Source organism: Eutrigla gurnardus, assembly GCF_963514095.1.
Source record: "Eutrigla gurnardus genome assembly, chromosome: 12".
Taxonomy (NCBI): Eukaryota; Metazoa; Chordata; class Actinopteri; order Perciformes; family Triglidae; genus Eutrigla; species Eutrigla gurnardus.
In genome coordinates this window covers 21283647-21303400 of record NC_139926.1, presented here as the reverse complement: position 1 = coordinate 21303400, position 19754 = coordinate 21283647, and the positions used below count along the sequence as shown (strand labels likewise).

Sequence of the window (19754 nt, the reverse complement as noted above, 5' to 3'; positions counted from 1 at the left end):
CCACGTATGTATTTCCAGCCTAAAGCAAGCATATTGAGCATTTGATTTTTAAATTCTTGCTGTACATATAAAAGGACATCAGTTACCTGCCATGTGATCCCTGCATGCAGATCTGTAAATAAATGCAAAATATGTCACAAATATATCTAAATAGTGGTTTTAATTGGAGGGAGAAAACTCAACTGGCAAATGAAGTGGCAAAAATAGAATTAGCATACTGTTCTTTGCTGCTACAATGTTTTTATGCACTGTTGCTGTGCACATCACTTCTTCTTGTGGCAGATGAGAATCTGATTGATCAAAAATCTGCACAGCAACAGTGGAAACAAAGAGCCGTGTGCCGATTCTACTGGAAATAAAAATCCATGTTGAAGACTATTTATTCATTAATGAATCACACATCAGTCTCTAGTATTTTAATGTGACTCCATACTGAGTCAGGGGGGATAAACACGAGTCTGCAGAGTGCACCGCCACTGAGGGGGGATGAGACTTAACTTGAACTCCATCTGAGAAAACACCTCCTTCCCTCTATAATGAGCTTTTACTCTTTGCAGCACCTTCAGCCTCCATCTCACCCTTTCTTTAGATGCTCGTTTCTCCTGACAGTTCACCAAATCCTCTCCAACCATCTGTCAGCTTAAATTCATATATATTTCTAATCTGTTCTTTCTTATCTGTTTCTGTTTTTGTTGTGCTGTTCAGTTTTCCTGCATGGGCCGCTGCATCCTTTCATGTTGTCTTATTATGCTAATATTAATGAGAACAGGACAAAATGCAAATCTTACCCTGTCAATTTCTGTTCTGTATATGTGATTTACATCTGCAATCTGAATACATTTGATTTAAGGGAATAATGCTGCTCACCTACGCATCCTTCCAAAAATAATTAATACACTGCATAAAAAAACTCATCACAGTATAACACCAAGTCAGTTCAATTTCAGCGATATAAATCCGCCCAGCTCAAGTGATTGTGAATCAGTTTCACCTGCTTTGGTGCAAATGAAAGTGACAACAGGTGCAATGGGAAATCAAGACAATGGCTCTCTCCTTCTCCTCCCTGACTGATTCTTAGTTCTGTGTTCTGCTAGTGCTTGTCACTACTGTAGAATGAGGTGGTACCTGCAGCCCAATCAGGTTGCACAGGTAGTCCAGCTCCTCCAGGATGCCACGGTCATACGTGAAGTCACAGGAAGGTTTGCAGTGTCTCCCAGTCATGGAGCATGGAGACACCAGGAGACCGGCTGCTACACAAAGAGAGCTGGACAGGACTAAAGAAGGGCATCAACCCAGCAGGAGGACCGGGATCTGCTCCTTTGTGTGAGGAGGAACAGGAGGAGCACTGCCAGAGCCCTACCAAATGACCTCCAGCGTGTTTGTTTCTGACTCGGTAGGGTTGAACGAGGGCCTGACGTCCTCTAGTGGGACCTGGTCTCACAACCCGGCCCCATGCAGCCCTATTGGCATTCGCCAGAGAGCAGCAGGATTGGCAGGTCCACCATCGGTGCCCCGTTCTCTTCACAGAGTGCTCACACTGAGCACATGTGACGGGCGTGAAGGATTTGTTATGCTGCCTGTAACATCATCCAGCATGACCAGTATGGCGGTGGGTCAGTGATGGTCTGGGGAGGCTTATCCTTGGAGGGTCACACAGATCTCCATGTCATGGCCAACGGTACCCTGGGTTCCTGGTGTATGTATATTTAGACATCCAGGATTATTATAATATTAATAGCCTACATTTTTATTCCATATTTTATGTATATATTGCCTCACTGAACATGAGTCAAAATGCCTGAATCCACTGCTTTACCCCATTTTTAAATGTGATGTTGACTTTGCTCATGTAGCTATTTGTGTTGCTGTTTTTCTTCATTGTATTGTAATATTAATTTCTCATACCCGTCATTGAACATTTTCTGTCAAGTCCCAATTTGTTGGTAACGGCTAAATGGATTCAGAGCAATTATCAGTTATCTTTAATTGGCTGAACAAGACTGTACTTCATCTCATCTTGCTGTATGTGATGAAGACCATATATATATATATATATATATATATATATTTTTTTTTTTTTGCTGCAGATGAGTCAGAAAGGATGCAAAGAAATGATTCATGCCTAAAGCTCTTCCTTTTTCTCCTGGCTCACAACCTCCAGACAGAACTCCTCATCCTCCTCCTGACTGGATAAATGCAGTGCTGATCCCACTGCAGATGTATCAAACAATCCCAGTGCCTTATCACCACTACACTTGTGTAAAGGGAGGATGTTTGCAGTAGATCATAGAAAATATTTTAGATCTTCAAACAGTACAAAATCCATGGATGCTGAATGAATAAAATAAAATACAATAAAAGCAGTTAATCGATCCTGCACTTCTGTACATGATGATGAAAACATGATACCTTTCATCTTAAAATAAAACATGTAACTAATGCAAGAATAACTCGATATAAAAGGCAAAAATTTATTCAATTTATTAACAGATAGCAATTTCTAAAATCAATTTGTTAAACATAAAGATCTCTTCATGTGAACACATTGCATTTATTCAGTAGGAGGGGGATTTCAAGAACAAGATGACGAGTGTCTTTTCTTGGATCAAAGTGGGAGAGGAGATCAATAAAACATCTGTAATGTGTGTGTTGATTACTAAATCAGAAATTCACATTAAAAACAAGACACGTTTTCCCTTTTTAAAATTGGCAGCTTTAGAAAAAGACAGTTGACCACAAACGGCCTGCAAATAAACATGCAGTGGTGTCACCATACCAGCCCATTGCCAGACCAGCAGATCGATACGAAAGGAGGGACAGACTGGTCGAGTTGTTTCAAAGTTAGCACACCAAAAAGGACAAAGACCCACTAAAACACCCAAAAGGACAGTCTCACTCCTAAGATCCCCGCCAACTTCAAGTATTCCCTCCAGCACTTTCATCGCTTCAAGTTTCCCCACCGTGGACTCCAAACCTTCAACTTCATCACCACTTCTTAGGTATACAACATAAGCTATGATATAAGTGCACTCATAATTCATCTATACATAGAAAAATAATAACAATAAGTAGCCGTTATAGTTATAACAATCACTTTACATTTCATTTTATACACAAAACGTGGCGTTAAAATCACTTTATACCGTGGCATCACATTCCCCCACCCCCTGAGTGTAATGTTCAAGTTTAACCTTCTGTAGCCATGGAAACGCAGGGCAGCAACCTTGGTTTGGGTATTTAAATAACATTAGCCATCATTGACGATGGCTTTGATTAGAATCGGAGTAATTACGCCTTTCCACAGACCGTTGTGCACGTGTGCGACGGATGCATTATGTACAAGCTGCTCATCGATCATGTGCCTCTGGTGTCAGCCTGTCCGCTGGCGTCACACCGACAGCCTTCATCCTGGAAAACAAACATGCATGTGAAGAAACGGGCGAGATGAGGGGGGAATCATCAAGTGTGATCACGACGCACTCTCGTGTATCGACAGCTCCTCCTGCAAGCATTCCGCAAGGAGCCTAGCACATTAGCGATTCGCTTGAGCATAGCTCAGCCCTGGAAGGTGTCACTTTCACCCACCTCAGTCTCAGCAGACCCTTCAGCTGCTTCAGGAACCGGCAGCAATGCAGCTCCGGCACTTGTACAACTTGGGGTCGTGGTTGCGGATGTGGTTCCGTACATTCCTCAGCCGAAAGAACGTCTTACTGCAGAGCTAGACAGTAGGGAGGACATAAAGGGTTAACGGCATATACATGGAGAGAGGCAGCGGGGTTATACTGAGGATATACTGAGGTGACGCTGTGGCAACAGTTTGACGTTTGGTTTCTTGACAGTTCTGTATGACAAACATGGAGCTGGTCTTACTTAGTTTACTTGGCTGGTTAGCTCAACTTAGGATAAAGCCTGGAGACACGTTGGCTTAATCCATACAAGGAATACAGCATAGCAAAGTGCAACTTCCTGAGGTTTTGTAATCACTTTGAAGTTGCCAGGCCAACAGTGGAGACTCCAGTACCAGCCTAGCCGTTCCCCCGTTTGCAGTCTTTGTGTTAAGCTAAGCATGTCCTGGCTCCATCTTCTCGAGGAGAGAAAGTGATCGAATGCATTTCATACATCGGAAAGTTTACTTGAGTATAAGTAGAGACGTATTATCAGCTTAATGTAGATCAGAATCTACTTAATCATTTTACAAGCCCTCCATATATTAGAGTGCAAGAAGTAAAAAGCGACAAATTGCAAATATGTAAGTCAAGTACACATCCTTCATAGCTGTAATAAAGTACACCACTTGAGTAATGCTGGATTTCACTTGAAATCACATGGTATATTGCTGAGAAGGATTAAAATCTGCAGGTCTTTAAAAATCACTCCACTACTTCTGATCCCTTAAATCCATGTGGTTCGACGTATGGCTGGTCAATATGGCCAAAATCGTATTTCCCAATATCACGATAACGATATATATACCATGATAGAGTGAGTTTTCTGGAAAGCCAGTGCTTACCAGACATGGCCAGTGCTTGCCCTCGATGTGCCTGAGGCGATGCATGATTAGCGCATCGCAGTCCTTGTAGGAGGCCGAGCACTGCACGCAAGTATGGGCCGCCTTCGGGACTTTGGGGACTTGACTGCGAGGCCCTCGGAGCTGCTTTAGCCTTGCCCGACGTACGGCATCCAGCACAACACAGCCCCTGCTGCTCCGAGGGGGTTTACCTTGCTGCTGGAGATGCAAAACAAAAAGGACAAATAAATGAGGTTTTTGTAGATGCAAGATACATGATATAGGCTACATGTAAAATCAAATGTTTGGATGAAAGAACGACATGCTAAACTGTGATGAATTAATCCCTACAACTGTTTTTACAGGTTCTCTATTATTCTATGGCAACAGGTAGAAGGTGAAATTTCCTGCATTGTTCCCTCTTTACAGCCGTTTTCCATGCTTGCTTTATAGTCCCAACATAATTTGCAGCCCCCATCATACATCACTACCCTCCCCTTTGATATACCTTTGGCATAGTGACCAGCTGAGGAGCGCCGTTTCGGGAGTTTGCCCTCGGTCTCTGAACCTTGCTTTGGCTCACGTTCCTCTCCTTCTTCACCACAGGCAGGGCAGGTGGCCCTCTGGCTCTCAGTGCCCTGTGGGGGGGCTCTTCCGCTCCATATTTCTCCCCAACCTGAGACACAGAGCGCGTCAAGCAGATATCCACGCTCTCCTCCTCCTTCTTCAGTCCCGCCATCGCCCCCCCCGGTGGCCGACAGAAGCTGAACAAAAAGCCCGAGTCCAGTAACTTGATGGGGGGCTTGCTCTGGCGCTTGCCCAGGTCCGATGAGGGAGGATCAGAGAAAGGTCCTCCAACTGGCACGGGATCTTCTGGCTCCTCTTTGATGACTTTGTACAGAGGGTGGTCGTAGATGGATGCTGGAGGTGCATGTTCTGAAAACTGGAACTCACCAGGTTCATTAACCTTGACTCTCAGTCTAGTATCCTCGATCCCTACGTTCCTACCCTCCTCTCTGGGTTTACACTTTGCCTTCTCCGCCTGCCGAAGTTTGGCCTTTGTTGCTGGTCGCCTGCTGCTGTAACGCAGCGCTTTGACCGTCTCTACAGAGACGGTATTTTTGGCTTGCGTCCTCTGTGAAGGTGGCGATTTGTTAGGTCTGTGGCCACCGTGATTGTTTGATGAGGGAGGGAAACCTGAGACAGAGTACTCAGTTGGTTCTGATTTGATCCTGACTGTGTTTCTCACTAGAGTTTTGTTGGTTTTGTGCTGCCGAGGCTGCTGGGCAGGAAGGTGGTTGGTGTCACCCTGCCTCACCGACCGTCTGAGGTCCCTCCCCCCAAAGGGAGGCCTGGACGCAGGCTGGAACAGGTCTGGCAGCGAACCTTGACTCCGCATGCTCCTGTCGCTTGGAGGGACATGTCGCGGGATGGTCTTTGGCCTCTTTGCTGTCATGTGGTCTGTGCCGACGAGACCCGCGGGCTTGGTCTTTACGGACTTGTTGAGGAGGTGAGTGTTGATGGGGATACAGAGGGGAAGGGCCAGCGTCACAGCCCCATATGGTAGTCCCGGAGAGGTGGAGCGTGGTTTCCGTCTCTTCGTCAGTGAATAGTTGTTCGCCTTCAGCTTCCTCAGGCGTTTCTTTTGCCTCCAACCAATCAGATCTTCTGGCCTGGGGAGGAGGGCGGTCCTCTGTAACCCAAGAACATTCATCAGCTTGTACTTCTCCTGTGCTCTTGCATAATCCTGTTCATCCTCTCCAACCTCCACCACTTCCTGCTTTATCCTCACGGGGCTGCACACGGCAATCTTAGTAGCCCTTGATCTGGAGGTGTGGGAGTGAGGTTTTCTGTTTTGTCGGGGGCTCTCGGGCATGGGTAGCAGTCTCTGAACCTTCTTGGCAGCCCCAGGGGTGGAGCGGAGAAGACGGGTGTTTGATGGTGATGTGCGTGAGTATTTCTGCGACTGTGGGGTGGCTATCGTGTGCTGAGGTGCGGTATCTTTCTTAGAAGAGGGAGATTTGAAGTCCATGAGCTTCATCCTGTGTGAGGGGCTCAGAGGGAGACCATTGTGACCCTTAGCTTTCGGTGTCCTCCGCAAGTTGTGCCTTGGACTTCCTTCTAAAGACTCATCTGATGCATCCAGCATTAGGTTGAAGCACTCGTTCACGCTGTCCTCTAATCCCAAAACCCTTTTCCTTTTGCCTTCCCTCTGCTGGCAGCAACGCTCGCGACATGCACCAGCGGAGGCTGAGGTAAAGCCCTTGCCGGGATGGAGTTTCTGCTCCTGCTCTTTCATGAGAGCGGAGCAGGCTTCCACGGCAGGCCACATGCCCAGGTGACGGGCCATGGCGATGACTTCAGGCAGGTCCTCCCGGGGAACACACAGAGTGGACGAGTAGGAGAAATCCAGCAGAGACAGGAGGCTGTCCTCGCTAAAACCTGAAAAGAAAAAGGGAGCCTTTAATTAGACATGCTGAACCCTGGTCAATCAGTGATGAGTTTAAGTGACTGCGTCAACAGAGGATCAGAGAGACAGCGGGCAGAGTGGGAGCCAAGTGTAAACATGATACTGGGAGACAATGCAACTGCTTTAATCAGGCCCACATCTGCTCCTTTCTGATGACACACATCAAAGACATGCCTAAATGAGAAGACAAGACTGTGGTCGTGTCTCAATTCAGGATCTGGATCCTGAAACGGAGAATTTCTAGATCAAATACGTCATGGGACATTACAGACACATTGTTTAATTAAATTAAATGTATCATTAACTAGAGATTAGAAAATCAACTGATCCGTCAATTAGCTTAACATTAATCTGCATCTATTTTGATAATAAAATATTTCTTTCAAGCAATAAAGCCAAACATTCCCAGCTTCTCATTAATGATAGTTAACTAAATAGCTTTGTTTTGAATTGTTGTCGAGTTATAATAGGCTTTTTGAACACGCAACTTGGGCTACGGGAAATTCTAATGGACATTTTTGATTATTTCATGATAATTTACAGAAAATATAACGATCAAATATGAATGAGGTGAGATGTATTGATTTTGAGGTACATTGTGAAACCTTTACTGATTGTCAGCGTGACTTAAACGTTCAAGTAGAACACTTAAGTGGCCAAAATGCATCGTATTTGGGGTCATGGTTCAGGTGAAAGAGAGCTCAAGCGGGGATGTTTTCTCTCTCATCTTACCAGTGAGATCTACGTCTGCTTTCATGTCCGAGTCCATTTCTGTGAAGATTTCCTGGAAGTGATCGCTGACGGCCGCCAGGACAGCTCTGTGGGCGGAGTAGGATCGCCCGTTCGTCCTCAGCGTAATGTCACAGAACAGCCCCGCCTCCCGCTGACTCCTCAGCTTGCTCAGCATGTCGGCACTGTGTGACACCATCGTCTTTGTGACACATCCTTTGCCACCCAGCCCCTGAGAGGCAAAAGACAGAAACAGACACTGAGACACGCTTATTGGAACACAATGTGCGAGACGTCTATGTGCGAGAGCGGGATTAAGTGAGGGTGACACGGAGGACGTGTGGATTCGAATGTGCAAGATGCAGAAAAATGGCTGTGGAGTGTTTGATAATGACTTCAGGATAGTTTTACATACTGCTTTTTTCTTGGTGCGTTGGCTCTGACACTCCAGACAGCCCAGGACGAAGTCTCTGATCTGGAAGTACATTCCTGTGAAGAGAACACAGACAGAACCACAGGTAAAAACTCCAGCAACACTGGCTTTTGACCACAAGCTGAAATGTATTGTCTCGCCACTAAGGAGTAACATAAGTAACAGATGCCATAACGTGCAAGTTTAATCACTAGTGTGGAGCTCTTTCAAGTGTCCCTACACTTCCCAATAAACCCCATAATTAGATCTAGATTCCCAGTAAGAAGTTGGTTTACAGAGTCAGGAAAACACATGCTACCCCTCCTATGCAATCAGACGCAAGGCAGGCAGTGAAGTCCATACCTTCCCACCAGTAGTTTTCAGCCACGCATTTGTAGGTCTCCTCCAGGGAGAGGTGGTGCCGGCCGAGCCGCCGCCGGTGAAAGGTGGAGAGGGCCTCGTGCCTCCGGTCCTCGTCCAAAACCTCCCGGTAGTTGATGAAGCCCCTCTCCAGCTTCTTGCGGTACAGCAGCCCGTCTATCGTCTCGAAGTTGGGGGACCACCGTGCGGGAAGTCCACGCCCTTTCGAGTCGCCGGCTGACTCCATCGGTCCGCCTCGGTCTCCATCCGACCAGGGTTTGGACGGACGAAACGGCTTCTCTGCGTTTGCGTAATGAGCATTGGTGTGGGTGCAGTCGCCGGCCATTTTTTTTTTTTTAATTCAGCGTAACTTTTACCCAGTTAAAATGAGTACAGCTGGCCCCCCAATCTATAGGAACCAAAACACCCAGTAACGTGACTGTTTTGCTCGGCTGGGTCGCAGCAGAAGTGTGAGCCAAACTTAACCCACGGAAACAAAGTCCACGTGTATTCGGTGACAGCAGAAAGCCGACTTAACAATAAGAAATACACCCTGCTAACAGTCCGACATAACCCGGTGGACGGCGACAAATTAGCCAATTAGCTAAACCGCAACGTCTGTCATTATGGCTCACAAAGGCTCGTTTTTCTCAACTGACGTGAACGTAGAGATATCACCAGTAGATGGGAGTCCGCGACGTTTCACCCGAGGGTCCCTGCTTTGTAGCCCGGCTGTCAGGTGAGTCTGTGCATCACTTCTCGCTGCCCCAAAACAGTTGCGGCTAACATCCCTAAAACATCAACATAGTTCCACTTCCCGGTTGGGAGGCTGTCGGTCGCGGCTCTGCGAAAATCCCGCGGGTTTTAACGCGACGCAACATCGAGAAGAAAATGTTTTTGAACGTCCAACCTGAGTGTGACGTTGGGTAATAACGCGAGCCGGTGTGGGGGTGGGGGGGAGGTTTGGGGGGAGAGAGTACCGCGCCAACAGACGGCGAGCCAAGTGATGTAAAGTCACCAGTTTCACAGCCACCACGTAAACAGGCTATCACCGCAAACCGGCCACCAGCAGCCCGTCTTCCATCGACTTCAAGGGTCGGGAGTGGCCTCCGGGGATGGATGGCGGCGGGCAGCCTCACCTCCGGCGTTAACTTGAGATTTCTTTTCGCCAACTCGAGTCGGAAGCAACATGATGACGCAGCTATCAGCTCAGCATCGCCACTTGGAGCGACCTAAAAAAGCGAGGTTGCCTCCGCGATCACAGCCAGATACGTTGCGAATCGCCGGCCGTTGCCCCTCAAAAGCGACCCAACAAGCTCCGGTTGGACATCCGACACGGTTCATGCCGCTTCCGTCGCTCGCAAAGCCCGTCTGGCGGGTCAAACTGTCCGAATTCTTTTTAAACTCGTAACCTTCTGTTTGTTGCTAATCGGCAGCCGAGCGGAGACAAGACATCCCCGCCTACACACAAAGGCCATTAGCAGACGCTTTAAAGAGATTCTACCAGACGGCACGTGATTGGCTGACCGAGCTGCTGCTCCAGTTAGGTTTTCGTCCCTTTTGTAGCAAGGTAGGTTGTTCGCGCACGCCTAGTATTTGCTTCACTTGCTGCACAGTCAAGTTAAATGTGATACACCAAGTGAATAGTCCCCACTTCTGGCGTATAGATACCAACAAATGGAGGCTGAAAATTACGTTATTTAGCAAGACCATCAAATTATTTCAGATTTTTATAATGTTACCTGTTACATATGGAGTGTCCATTTTATAAAAAGGTTATTATCCTATACTGCTGTCAAAATGTATTTGTAAAAAGCCTCCAAGTTTATTTTTAATTCAAGATGCCAAACCTTATGAGTTTATTCCAGCCACTTGTAAATTATAAGCGTATAACATTTATAATTCACAAAATGTTTGCTTCTGAATAAACAATATTTCCTTTTTTTCTTCACACCACTGCCATGCCGTTGGCATCTTGTTAAAATGAGGAGAACATTGATTCAGTCATCTGTGCATTTAATTATAAACATTGGAATATGTTCTGTGTGTGTGTGTTCTCTCAAGAACCAGTGTTTTGCTCTTTGTAACGCGAGGAGAGCACCTGTGTAAAGTTAAGCATTCAACCCCTCTGTTTGGCTCTTTGCCGGTTTGCACAGAAAACCTCAAACAGAGTGAAGGCGATCGTTAAATACTAGGGGTGTGAATCTTTCTTCACTTCGATTCAATTAACGATACAGTGGTTGGCGATTCGATTCAAGGACGATTTTTCTTTTTTGTAACGATTCGATTCGATTCAGTAACTTGTAACCAAAATTCTATATCCATGAAATAAACATGCAATAATGTGAGCGAGACTGTGTATTCTTCTGAAAGGTGAAAAAATAACATATTTATTCTAGAAAAAAGTAGTCCTGCATAATATTTTATGCTGAATACAAAAATGTACTTAAAATATGCTCGGTTATTTTTAATATTTTCAGTAGACTACATGCTGGCAGGGGAGAGTGTCTTAAACGTATTAAAACATTAATCATAAGTAAGAATCACGATTAATCCGATTAAATGCATTTATATCGATTATTGGTGAAGCCAAAACGATTCATTCTATTTATATTCTATTTTAGCAGATCGATTTAGTAGAATCTATAGGACTGACAATCGATTCATCGAATGAATCGTTACACCTCTATAAAATACCGTGATATACTTTGGGCTATCATTGAAGACACAGATGTTATATTTAACATTTTATGTAAATATGGTTTTATTAACCTCGTAGCTTACATTCTACAAGAACCCAAAGAATAATAAATATAATAAATAATAATCCAAAAATCCAATTTGAGTTCTTGTTGCTTTACTGTCAAAATCTTGCAAATTCAGATGATAAAATAAATAAATCCTGGCTTCTATCTTTAATTCTACTGTATATTATCTGTATATTAGCCTGCTTCTCATTCGGAATGTAAAAGATGGCTCGAGAGATGCAGACATTCAAATCAGTTTAGCTTTAATACAAAAACAGGTCAGTGTTGAGGTTTTGTATAACAGAAAATAACTTTACATAACAGTCAGCTGCTTGTTGTTAAGGAACCATGAATCCTCCTGCAGCCATTTTCTGCAAACCACAACACATGCACTGGATATGAAATATCCTTTATTATACAATGAGGGGGGAAAAAAGGGTCTCAACAATTTTCAGATTTAGACTCAAGCTGCTGGCCTGCAGTCCACAACAAATTACGACTTTGTGTATATTCAAAGTTCTCACAAGGCACTAAACCTTGTGTTTTTCCTTCTTCAGTTTTAGTTTCACAATCATGTGCTCTTAAAAAGAAGTAAGTAAGAACTTTACTTTTGTACAACAGCACTTCAACAGCTTAATGTCAAACAAATATCAAATATAATACAATTACCAGCAAAACACACGCTACTAAAATAAGTACTTATTCAAGGACACTTGCTGCGATGCAGTTTGTGTTACAACAGAGCTCATTATGTGAGGTCAAAGCTTCATCTAGACGATATCAACCCACAAACAATGCTATTGCACGATGGTGTTGCACCCATAGGGAGCCTCTGTGGTTCTGTACTGAAGCTGTACATCTCTTTTCTGACATCGGAGCACCACATTGTTCCTATCGGACACTATGTCTGGGTGCCACTGGACTTTACTGGGGGCTCGCTGGTCTTCGACCGTTTGGACTCTGGAGGCTGGCACACTGGATCAGTGGGAGGAGAAGGACGTTCTGCAGAAATACAGGGGAAGGGATCCGTGTCAGAAGAGTTACACATGATAGCGAGATTCTGTCTTTCTTCTGCCGTCATGTAAGAAACAAAGTAACACTTTAGATATAATTCAGTCAGCATTCATGTAGCAGCTCAAAAGGTCAATGTGCACAATGAAATACTGTCCTCTGACTGGTCAACATACTAGTGATGATGATGTTGAAGTCAGGGCAGGGCAAGAATTCCACTTTACAACAACTAAAGGGTCTTACTTTGACAATTTTGGCCATTCCTCCAACCACTATACTAAATATAAAGGCTTGAAACAAACACCCAGGTTAGCCACATTTATTCCCCCAAAACAAGAGGGAATGGTAGTTTTTAAGTCTGCTGTAAACCATTACAGTTCACAGACGGACTTCCTGGTTCAACTTTGGTCTACTGTGCTTCCCTGTGCAATTAAGGACTATTAATATTTTATTAAAAGGTTTGCTTTTGCTATCAGTTACATTCTATTGGTCCCGGTGAGCCACTGGCCATTTTTTTGTGCCACAGCAACCCGACCCCATGCTAGCTGCTACTTCACATGAACATTATCACATTGAGTTTGATGCAGTGAGGAGTTTAGTTTTTTTTTTGTGTCATTATCCGACTGAGAAGATGAAAACATTGGATTTGTGCATCTTTGATCATAGCAGAAATTAGACTGTGAGGTTGTCAATAAGGGTGGAGGGATGTTTCATCAAGTTTCATACATTATTTTGTTTTTACATTTGCAACATGAAGGACAACAGCCAAAGAAGTTGCTCTCACTAACCATGTTTGGCCTTCTCGGTGGAAGAGGGAGTGCGGAAGAGTGAACTAATAGCTGGCGATCGGGATGCAACAGGAGTCAGAGATACTCGCCTGTAAACAAAAAGGATGGATTAAAAAAAAAAGGCTTCAAGCACGAGAAAATACACACACAAGCATACAATATGACAATAAAAAGTACTCTACAGTGACCAAAGTTAATCAGAGTTCCTCTTCGTAAAACTAGTCAAAACAATCACTCCAAGTTAGAAACAAGACAAACACAAAAGCATATGCAGAGCTGCCATTGTCTACACGCAGTCTGTCAGAGAGATTATTATTTTATAGTCAGTGGGGGGTCCAACGGACCAGACAGGGCTTTGTTCTCACTGTTAGTACACACACATGTAAACATCCAAAAAACACAGAAGCCCATTACAGCTATTCATATTCTCCTGCACATTAAATTAATTACATTAATATTATTATTTTAAAAGGATTTTTACACCCAGGTTTTTCCTTTTTTACACGTAGTACACATTTAAGCTGCATCTTTAGAGATAATCAGCTTTATCATTACATGGGGGAAGGAGGTGGATGCAGTATGTTCTGTGTAGTTACTTCCTCAGTCTGAAAAACATTTAATAAAATATATATATATATATACTCGTGTACGAGACAGCAACATCTTAACTGAGTGCACTTAGAGGATGAAGAAGTTTAGGAAGATCTTGCTAGAAATGAATATATACAACACCATTTTACAGTGCTATTAATAAACAGCGTTCCCATGTCACCTCTGTGATGGGTTCACTCCAGTGGTTTCCTGTCAAATTTAGAATTTAATTCAAAATCCTTCTGATTTGTTTTGGCTCCACCAAATATCAGTGAGAGCCCCACTCAAAGACGAAGACTCGAGGTGACAGAACTGTAGCTCTCCTAGCAAACAGTCTCCCCCTGCAGGCAAGATCAGAAAACTCTGTCGAGTGTTTGAAATCTACTTTCAAAAGCATTTATTCGCAAAGGAATGTTATTGACATGCTTTGTTCTTATTCTTGAATCATTTTTTGCTGCTCTTTGATTTAAATATTTATTCCGATGCTTTTCATTATCTTGTTTTGCAACTATGAAGCATTTTGTGCTTTGATGAATAAAGTATTACTGACTAATATTATGGAGATGGTATAAATATGATGTTCCCAAAACAGGAAGCATATCTGAAGTAAATTAAACTACAACCTGAGTGGGTTTTGTGTGACATAAACAATGAAAACACAACTGTACACAGAAAGTATGGCATACACTAGAGCTGAACTGGATACATTAGTATCAACTAGTGTGTTAATAAATATTTTAAGTCAGTTTTAAAAATGTATTCTGTTTCCAGGTTCTCAAATGTGAGGATTTTCTAACTTTTATTTCAATGTAGATCAAAAATTTGGACCAAAACAAGTAGTATTTATAGTGTATTTCTCATCATTTCCCGAAATATTCTAGATTAAATGATTAATCAATAATATAATAATCAAAAGAGGTAGTCTTACAACACACATGCCAACAACCAAAGCATAGCTGTGCATATGCAAATGTTAAAACTTTGTATAATAATAAACAAATTCCCTTTCACTCAATCAAACATAACTATTTGCATTACCTTGGGGTGGGAGCCTTTGGGGTGGTTGCACCCTTAGGAGTAGTGGACCCAGTATTAGCACTGTTGAGGGCTTTAGGGGTGGAGGGAGTGAGGGGGGTGAGGCGTGGCTGGGTTTTGGAGGAGTTGGTAGGGGTGAGAGGGGTTGCACAGCGTTGGGGAGTAGAGGGTGCACTTGTGCTTGCAGATGTTGGGGTCTGAGGTGCTGAAGGAGCTGTGGTTTTGACGGTACAGGGCTTCCCCCACCCTTCCAGGGTGTTGAGGGTGATCCTACGGGGCTGAGGTTTAGACTTGGCACTCGGGGTGCTCTTTTCCTCTGGGGGGGTGACAGACGGAGCGTCTTTGCCAAGGCTGACTTGGGATGTGGGAGTCGGGACTGAGTTTGGTAGCTGGGTCAAAGGAGATGAGGTCCTAGCTGCTGACAACTTCTTTCCCTTTTTCTCAACACCACTGCTTGGGACAAAGAGCTCCAGGGTGGGGGGCTCCTTCAGCGGAGTTCCCAGCTCCCCGGGAGAGAAAGCCAGGAAGGAGCAGTAGCCGTCTGTGGAGGACACAGCCAGGAAGGAACCGTCACGAGACCTAGGCGACAGATAATACAAAAAGATGTCAGTGAGTAGAATGAGATTTAACACAGGGAAGATAAGACAAGGAACAGCACAGTGATTGTGCTGTGAAAAGCAAAACAATGTGGCCAGAAGGCTAAAACATGAATGGGAGACATTTATCCTTCTATTTATAAGAATCATGTGTTAAAGGATAGGTTTAAATGCCCATAGATACACTGAAACATTTATTGGTTGGCATAATGAACTGTTCACAAATTATATGAATACAAACAGGCCGAGGTCAAAGTCTGGTCAACACTATCTAAGCCGCCCCCGCACATCTCAGATTTGTTCAGCGTATCAAATAGGTCTTGCGTTGTGCACCACTGACAGCTGCTTCCAACAGCTGAAGTAAAATGTCAACCAATCAGATCTTAGTAGGATTCCTCACAGTTAAATACATTCATGACAAAAGTGTGGAGGACATTAATACAGTGAAAATGAAAGCATCACAAGGGAAGGCACTCGTTTACCATGTGAGATCGCTGAGTGTATGGTAGTGGATGTTGGATACCAGGCCAAAAGGAAGTGCCTGCTGCGTGTCATACAAGAAGATGGAGTCCTCAGAAGCCACAGCAAACACCATGCGGTACGGCAACTGGAACGCGTCTGGAAGAGCCTGAATCGAAGCATCTGTAAAAGGAGAAATGGTCAAATAAAGGGGGCAGACAGACAAAATAGGGGGTGGGGGCTTCATTATCATTCTTGTCTGTTAACTAATGGGGTGTGTGTTCTTGCCTTCTTCCGTCTTGGTCCTCAGTTCAAAGTAGACGGGGCAGCAACGCACAGCCAGTGTTGCTTTAGATGGACACGGCAAGTGGGCAATAGGCCTAAAACACAGACAGAGATTTTGTTAAATCGCATTAAAACAGCCAGCAATGACTGAAAAACTATCAATACAACATATCCCAAAAGTTACCTCTTGAGGCCCTTCCTGGAAAAGATGTAGGTGGTATTTATGACGTTTTCATCGATCTCAACACATCCAGCTGAGGTTGAAAAGGATGACAACAGAGTGTGGAAATTAGTTGATATAAACTATGCCAATTAGGATATTACAACATTACATTTTACCAGGTCAATGCCAAGTAAAAGCCAAACTTTGAGCATGTTGTGTAGGTACCTGGGGCTAGCAAGAAAGACCCATCTGGTGTGAATGAAAGACGTCGGAAAAACGACCTCATGCTGTCATCGTGGAACATTCTGTATGGCTTGACCTGCGGAGATAAAGAGAAATGCAGCACTGATGGTTTATGTCTAACTCAATTAGCAGCAGGGCAGAATATCTCTGAAGATAAGTCGATAATAATTCAAGGCCAAATATAGGGAAGACAAATATTTGAAAGCGTTGAACATATTTAAGGTAACAGATGGACAAAACAGGAGAATAAGTGAGAACAGAGAGAGTGCCTTTCATGCAGAATAATAAAAAATAAATACAAATAACTGAAGAGAAACATTTAAGGAATAAGAATAATTAAACGGGCCACAGAAAAAAAATCCCTGGATGAATCTCACATTATAAAGTGGCCTTAAAATGGCCTTTAAACCCTTTTAGATCTCATCCCCAGTCGTTGTGCATCTACCCTGTATGAGGATAGGTAACCACAGATACCTGCAGCTGGAAGTGAAGACGGACCGAGTTAGGGCCCACAAGTAGAGCAACTTTTAATAAGCTCTTTCTGATATTGCCTTTTCAAATTAAAAATCCAAAGCATTGTTCAATTTCAGACACACAAGTCACTCTAAAACTCAAGAGTGACTCAACTGAATATCATCAAAAGCAAACATTCTACCAACCTCTCCTTCTGCAAGAGGCCCGGGGCTCATTTTACTGATACAGAAGGCTTTCTTTTTGGTGTGAGTGTTGTATACACGCATCACTCTGAAAGGGAGGAAAACAAAGAAACATCTTAAGTACGCAGCTGCTGGAGCTACGAAACAGCAAATCCATGAATTAAATGAAGACAAGTCTCATAGTGAGACCATGGGGGGGGGATGACGAGCATGTCTACCTGTCACAGCTGAGAGTGGCTACATATTGCCCCAGAGGATCCCAGGTCACCCCCTGCACGTAGCTCTTATGGTCATTCAAGATACACAGCTTCTGTCCTAAACACAGAAACAGATTCAACATAATAAATACAAAGCCAAAAGAAGATATATTCTCACATATTTTACAGTATGCTGTCGATTTGCCCTACTAAAATAAAAAACATAACAGGATGAAACTGAAGTGAAAACATATCTGTGCGCCTAAGCTAACCTTTGTTGATGTCCCACATGATAGCAGTGTTGTCGACAGACCCAGACACCATGGAGTTTCCATCCCGTGTCCAGCAGATGTCATACACATCCTCTATGTGTCCCCTAAAGACAAATTCAATGAGAAGTAAAACCACATTATCGCAACACATGTACATCAGCCAGATAGACAAAGCAAGTAGACCTCCATGATCAGAGTTATTAAATAGTAGTCATAACAACGTAACTGTTCTGAAATGTTCTCAGTGATTTTAAGTGCAGAACAAGAGATTAATATATGTATAAAACCAAGAGCTATTGTCTGTTGTGTACCTTAATGTCTTGACCACAGACCAGCTCTCCTTGTTCAGCTGAGCATCTTCATCCTCCTGGAAGACTGGTACTGGCTCCGGCTCCTTAGAGTCATTGAGCTTCCACAACAGAATCGCTGCATCTGTACCAAATAAAAACCCACACGATTATAAAGAATAACATCACCAGTACCTTTTCAAATGCCAACATATTCTATCTAACATCTGTGTGCCATGCGTGACATACCGTCTCCTCCAGAGGCAAGCAGCTCTCCGTTGGGGCTAAAGCGCACTACGTTGACAGCCTTGGTATGTCGAGCCAGATTGGACAGAAACGCCACTGCTGCCTTCCCGTCTGGGCCCATGTCTACCCGCCACAGCTGCAGCAACATCAGGGCAGAGTCATAAACACACGCTCTGTAAACAGCTGTGATCTTATATATACAGCAGGTTAACATTTTTTAAGATATCAATTAAAGCCACAAAAGCATATCCTATCAAGTATGTCGATATGAAAATGAAAGATTACAACATTCTGTATGAAGTTACCACTGATGACCAGAAAGCATGCAGATAAGGTTAAGCAACATTTCCTAGACAAATGCACGTGCACGTTTACATCACACGGTCATGGAAGTGATTCTTGGTCAGATACGTAATTCTGTGCATTAAGCATATATACATCCATCCCCCCTCCTGCAGCACTCACCCTGACTGTGGTGTCCACTCCAGCGGTGGCCAGCCGATGGAAGCGTCCTTCGGCGCTGTGCTGGAAATCCATACTGTAGACTGGCTCCTTGTTGTGCCATGCAATCTCACACGTTACCAACTTCATGTTTTTTTTGTTGTTTTTGTTTTATTATCCAACCCTGACTTCAAGGCGCGAGGGGAAAAAAAAAACATGTAAATGTGAGACTTCTGACAGTTTCAAATAATCTGCTATTAGCTAGCAGCTAACGTCACGGACCTCTATGTGTTGGGCAGTGTAAAGCATTACAGAAGAAAATACAGCGGTTAAACTGCTATTTTAGCGAAGCCACTGGAATGCTACAACTAGCTAACACCGTTAGCGACCCATTAACTATCTAGCTAACGTTACGGACAAATGACAAACCGGGGAAACGTCTACATACGTCTATGTTAGCTAACGAGCATGTTCCGTACACATACATACAGGTTACGCATGTTAATTATCTGAACTGAAGTTATCTCGAAGTAAGTTACAGCCTTACCTCCTCTCTGTTGTCCAGCTACAGCGACTAGTGATTTCCCGCGTACGACTCGTTCAAAACTTCCGGGAGAGTAGGCTGCAGTGATTGGACGAAAACCCGGAAGGGGCGGTTACTGTCCATGCAACGCTATAAATGTGTTATACTTAGTGGTATCCTTCATAAATGTATCTTAGTAACCGTTTAATTATGATTAGAAGAACTAAAAGTATGTAATATTCAATTCAAGATAATAAAATAACAGTTGTTTTCACTTATTGTCCAGTAATATGTAATTTAACATTGTTATGTGTGCCATTTGAGATTTTGTTTTTGTTAAATGCATTCAAAAACTTTTTTTTCCTATGAAATGTGACGGAAATGTGTTCACCCCACAGTTTTTTTTCCAGTCCTTTCAAAGTCTCTTTTTAACTATGAAAGCTGACATTTCAAGAACGTGCCACTTGGTTCATTACACAAATACAACGGTCACACTCATCTGTGTGTTATATGAAATACAAATCTTCATCTAAAAGCATTAATGTTTCACCGTGTCTATGTGTCTGTGATGGTTTCTTTGCACCTTAATGAGGCTTCCTGAATTTGATTAAATGAAGTTGAACATAATATACACCGCAAAAATTACCATCATTGTCAGAACACCTAACTGTGTGATTTACAAGGAAGAAGTAGGTTATTAGCCTGCAGGTACACCGTGCCTGTTGAATCCTCTATC

General features: G+C 43.5%; 2 protein-coding genes across 3 annotated transcripts; both read right to left on the bottom strand.

The window, feature by feature from the left end:
• Positions 1–2466: 2466 nt before the first annotated feature.
• Positions 2467–9928, bottom strand: LOC311022535 (uncharacterized protein). Of its 2 annotated transcripts, none has more exons than XM_084023844.1 (7): positions 8482–9928; positions 8122–8195; positions 7710–7938; positions 5016–6949; positions 4511–4723; positions 3586–3718; positions 2467–3408 (listed from the first exon to the last, which is right to left on the bottom strand). In XM_084023844.1, the coding sequence occupies exons 1-6, from the start codon at positions 8822–8824 to the stop codon at positions 3614–3616; spliced, it is 2898 nt and encodes a 965-aa protein (XP_083879970.1). In that variant the 5' UTR covers positions 8825–9928; the 3' UTR covers positions 2467–3408; positions 3586–3613. The 2 variants fall into 2 exon arrangements, with proteins under 2 accessions (XP_083879970.1, XP_083879969.1); XM_084023843.1 differs by having other exon boundaries at positions 4511–4726; positions 8482–9927.
• Positions 9929–11436: 1508 nt separating this feature from the next.
• Positions 11437–19083, bottom strand: chaf1b (chromatin assembly factor 1, subunit B). The gene is made up of 14 exons (XM_084022423.1): positions 19043–19083; positions 18520–18683; positions 18058–18190; positions 17833–17953; positions 17522–17625; positions 17271–17367; positions 17056–17140; positions 16379–16472; positions 16175–16244; positions 15994–16085; positions 15729–15888; positions 14654–15229; positions 13025–13113; positions 11437–12227 (listed from the first exon to the last, which is right to left on the bottom strand). Exons 2-14 carry the CDS (start codon positions 18643–18645, stop codon positions 12127–12129), a joined length of 1848 nt encoding a protein of 615 aa, XP_083878549.1. The 5' UTR covers positions 18646–18683; positions 19043–19083; the 3' UTR covers positions 11437–12126.
• Positions 19084–19754: the final 671 nt, after the last annotated feature.

Excerpts from the sequence above, each read along its gene's own strand:
- LOC311022535 (XM_084023843.1), bottom strand. The coding sequence starts at position 8,824 with ATGGCCGGCGACTGCACCCACACCAATGCTCATTACGCAAACGCAGAG. Across the intron at positions 4,727-5,015 it reads AGCTGGTCACTATGCCAAAG|CAGCAAGGTAAACCCCCTCG; the intron begins GTATATCAAAGG and ends TTGCATCTCCAG. Across the intron at positions 3,719-4,510 it reads GCAAGCACTGGCCATGTCTG|CTCTGCAGTAAGACGTTCTT; the intron begins GTAAGCACTGGC and ends CCTACTGTCTAG.
- chaf1b (XM_084022423.1), bottom strand. The coding sequence starts at position 18,645 with ATGAAGTTGGTAACGTGTGAGATTGCATGGCACAACAAGGAGCCAGTC. Across the intron at positions 17,368-17,521 it reads CATGTGGGACATCAACAAAG|GACAGAAGCTGTGTATCTTG; the intron begins GTTAGCTTAGGC and ends TTCTGTGTTTAG. Across the intron at positions 12,228-13,024 it reads CACCGAGAAGGCCAAACATG|AACGTCCTTCTCCTCCCACT; the intron begins GTTAGTGAGAGC and ends GTATTTCTGCAG.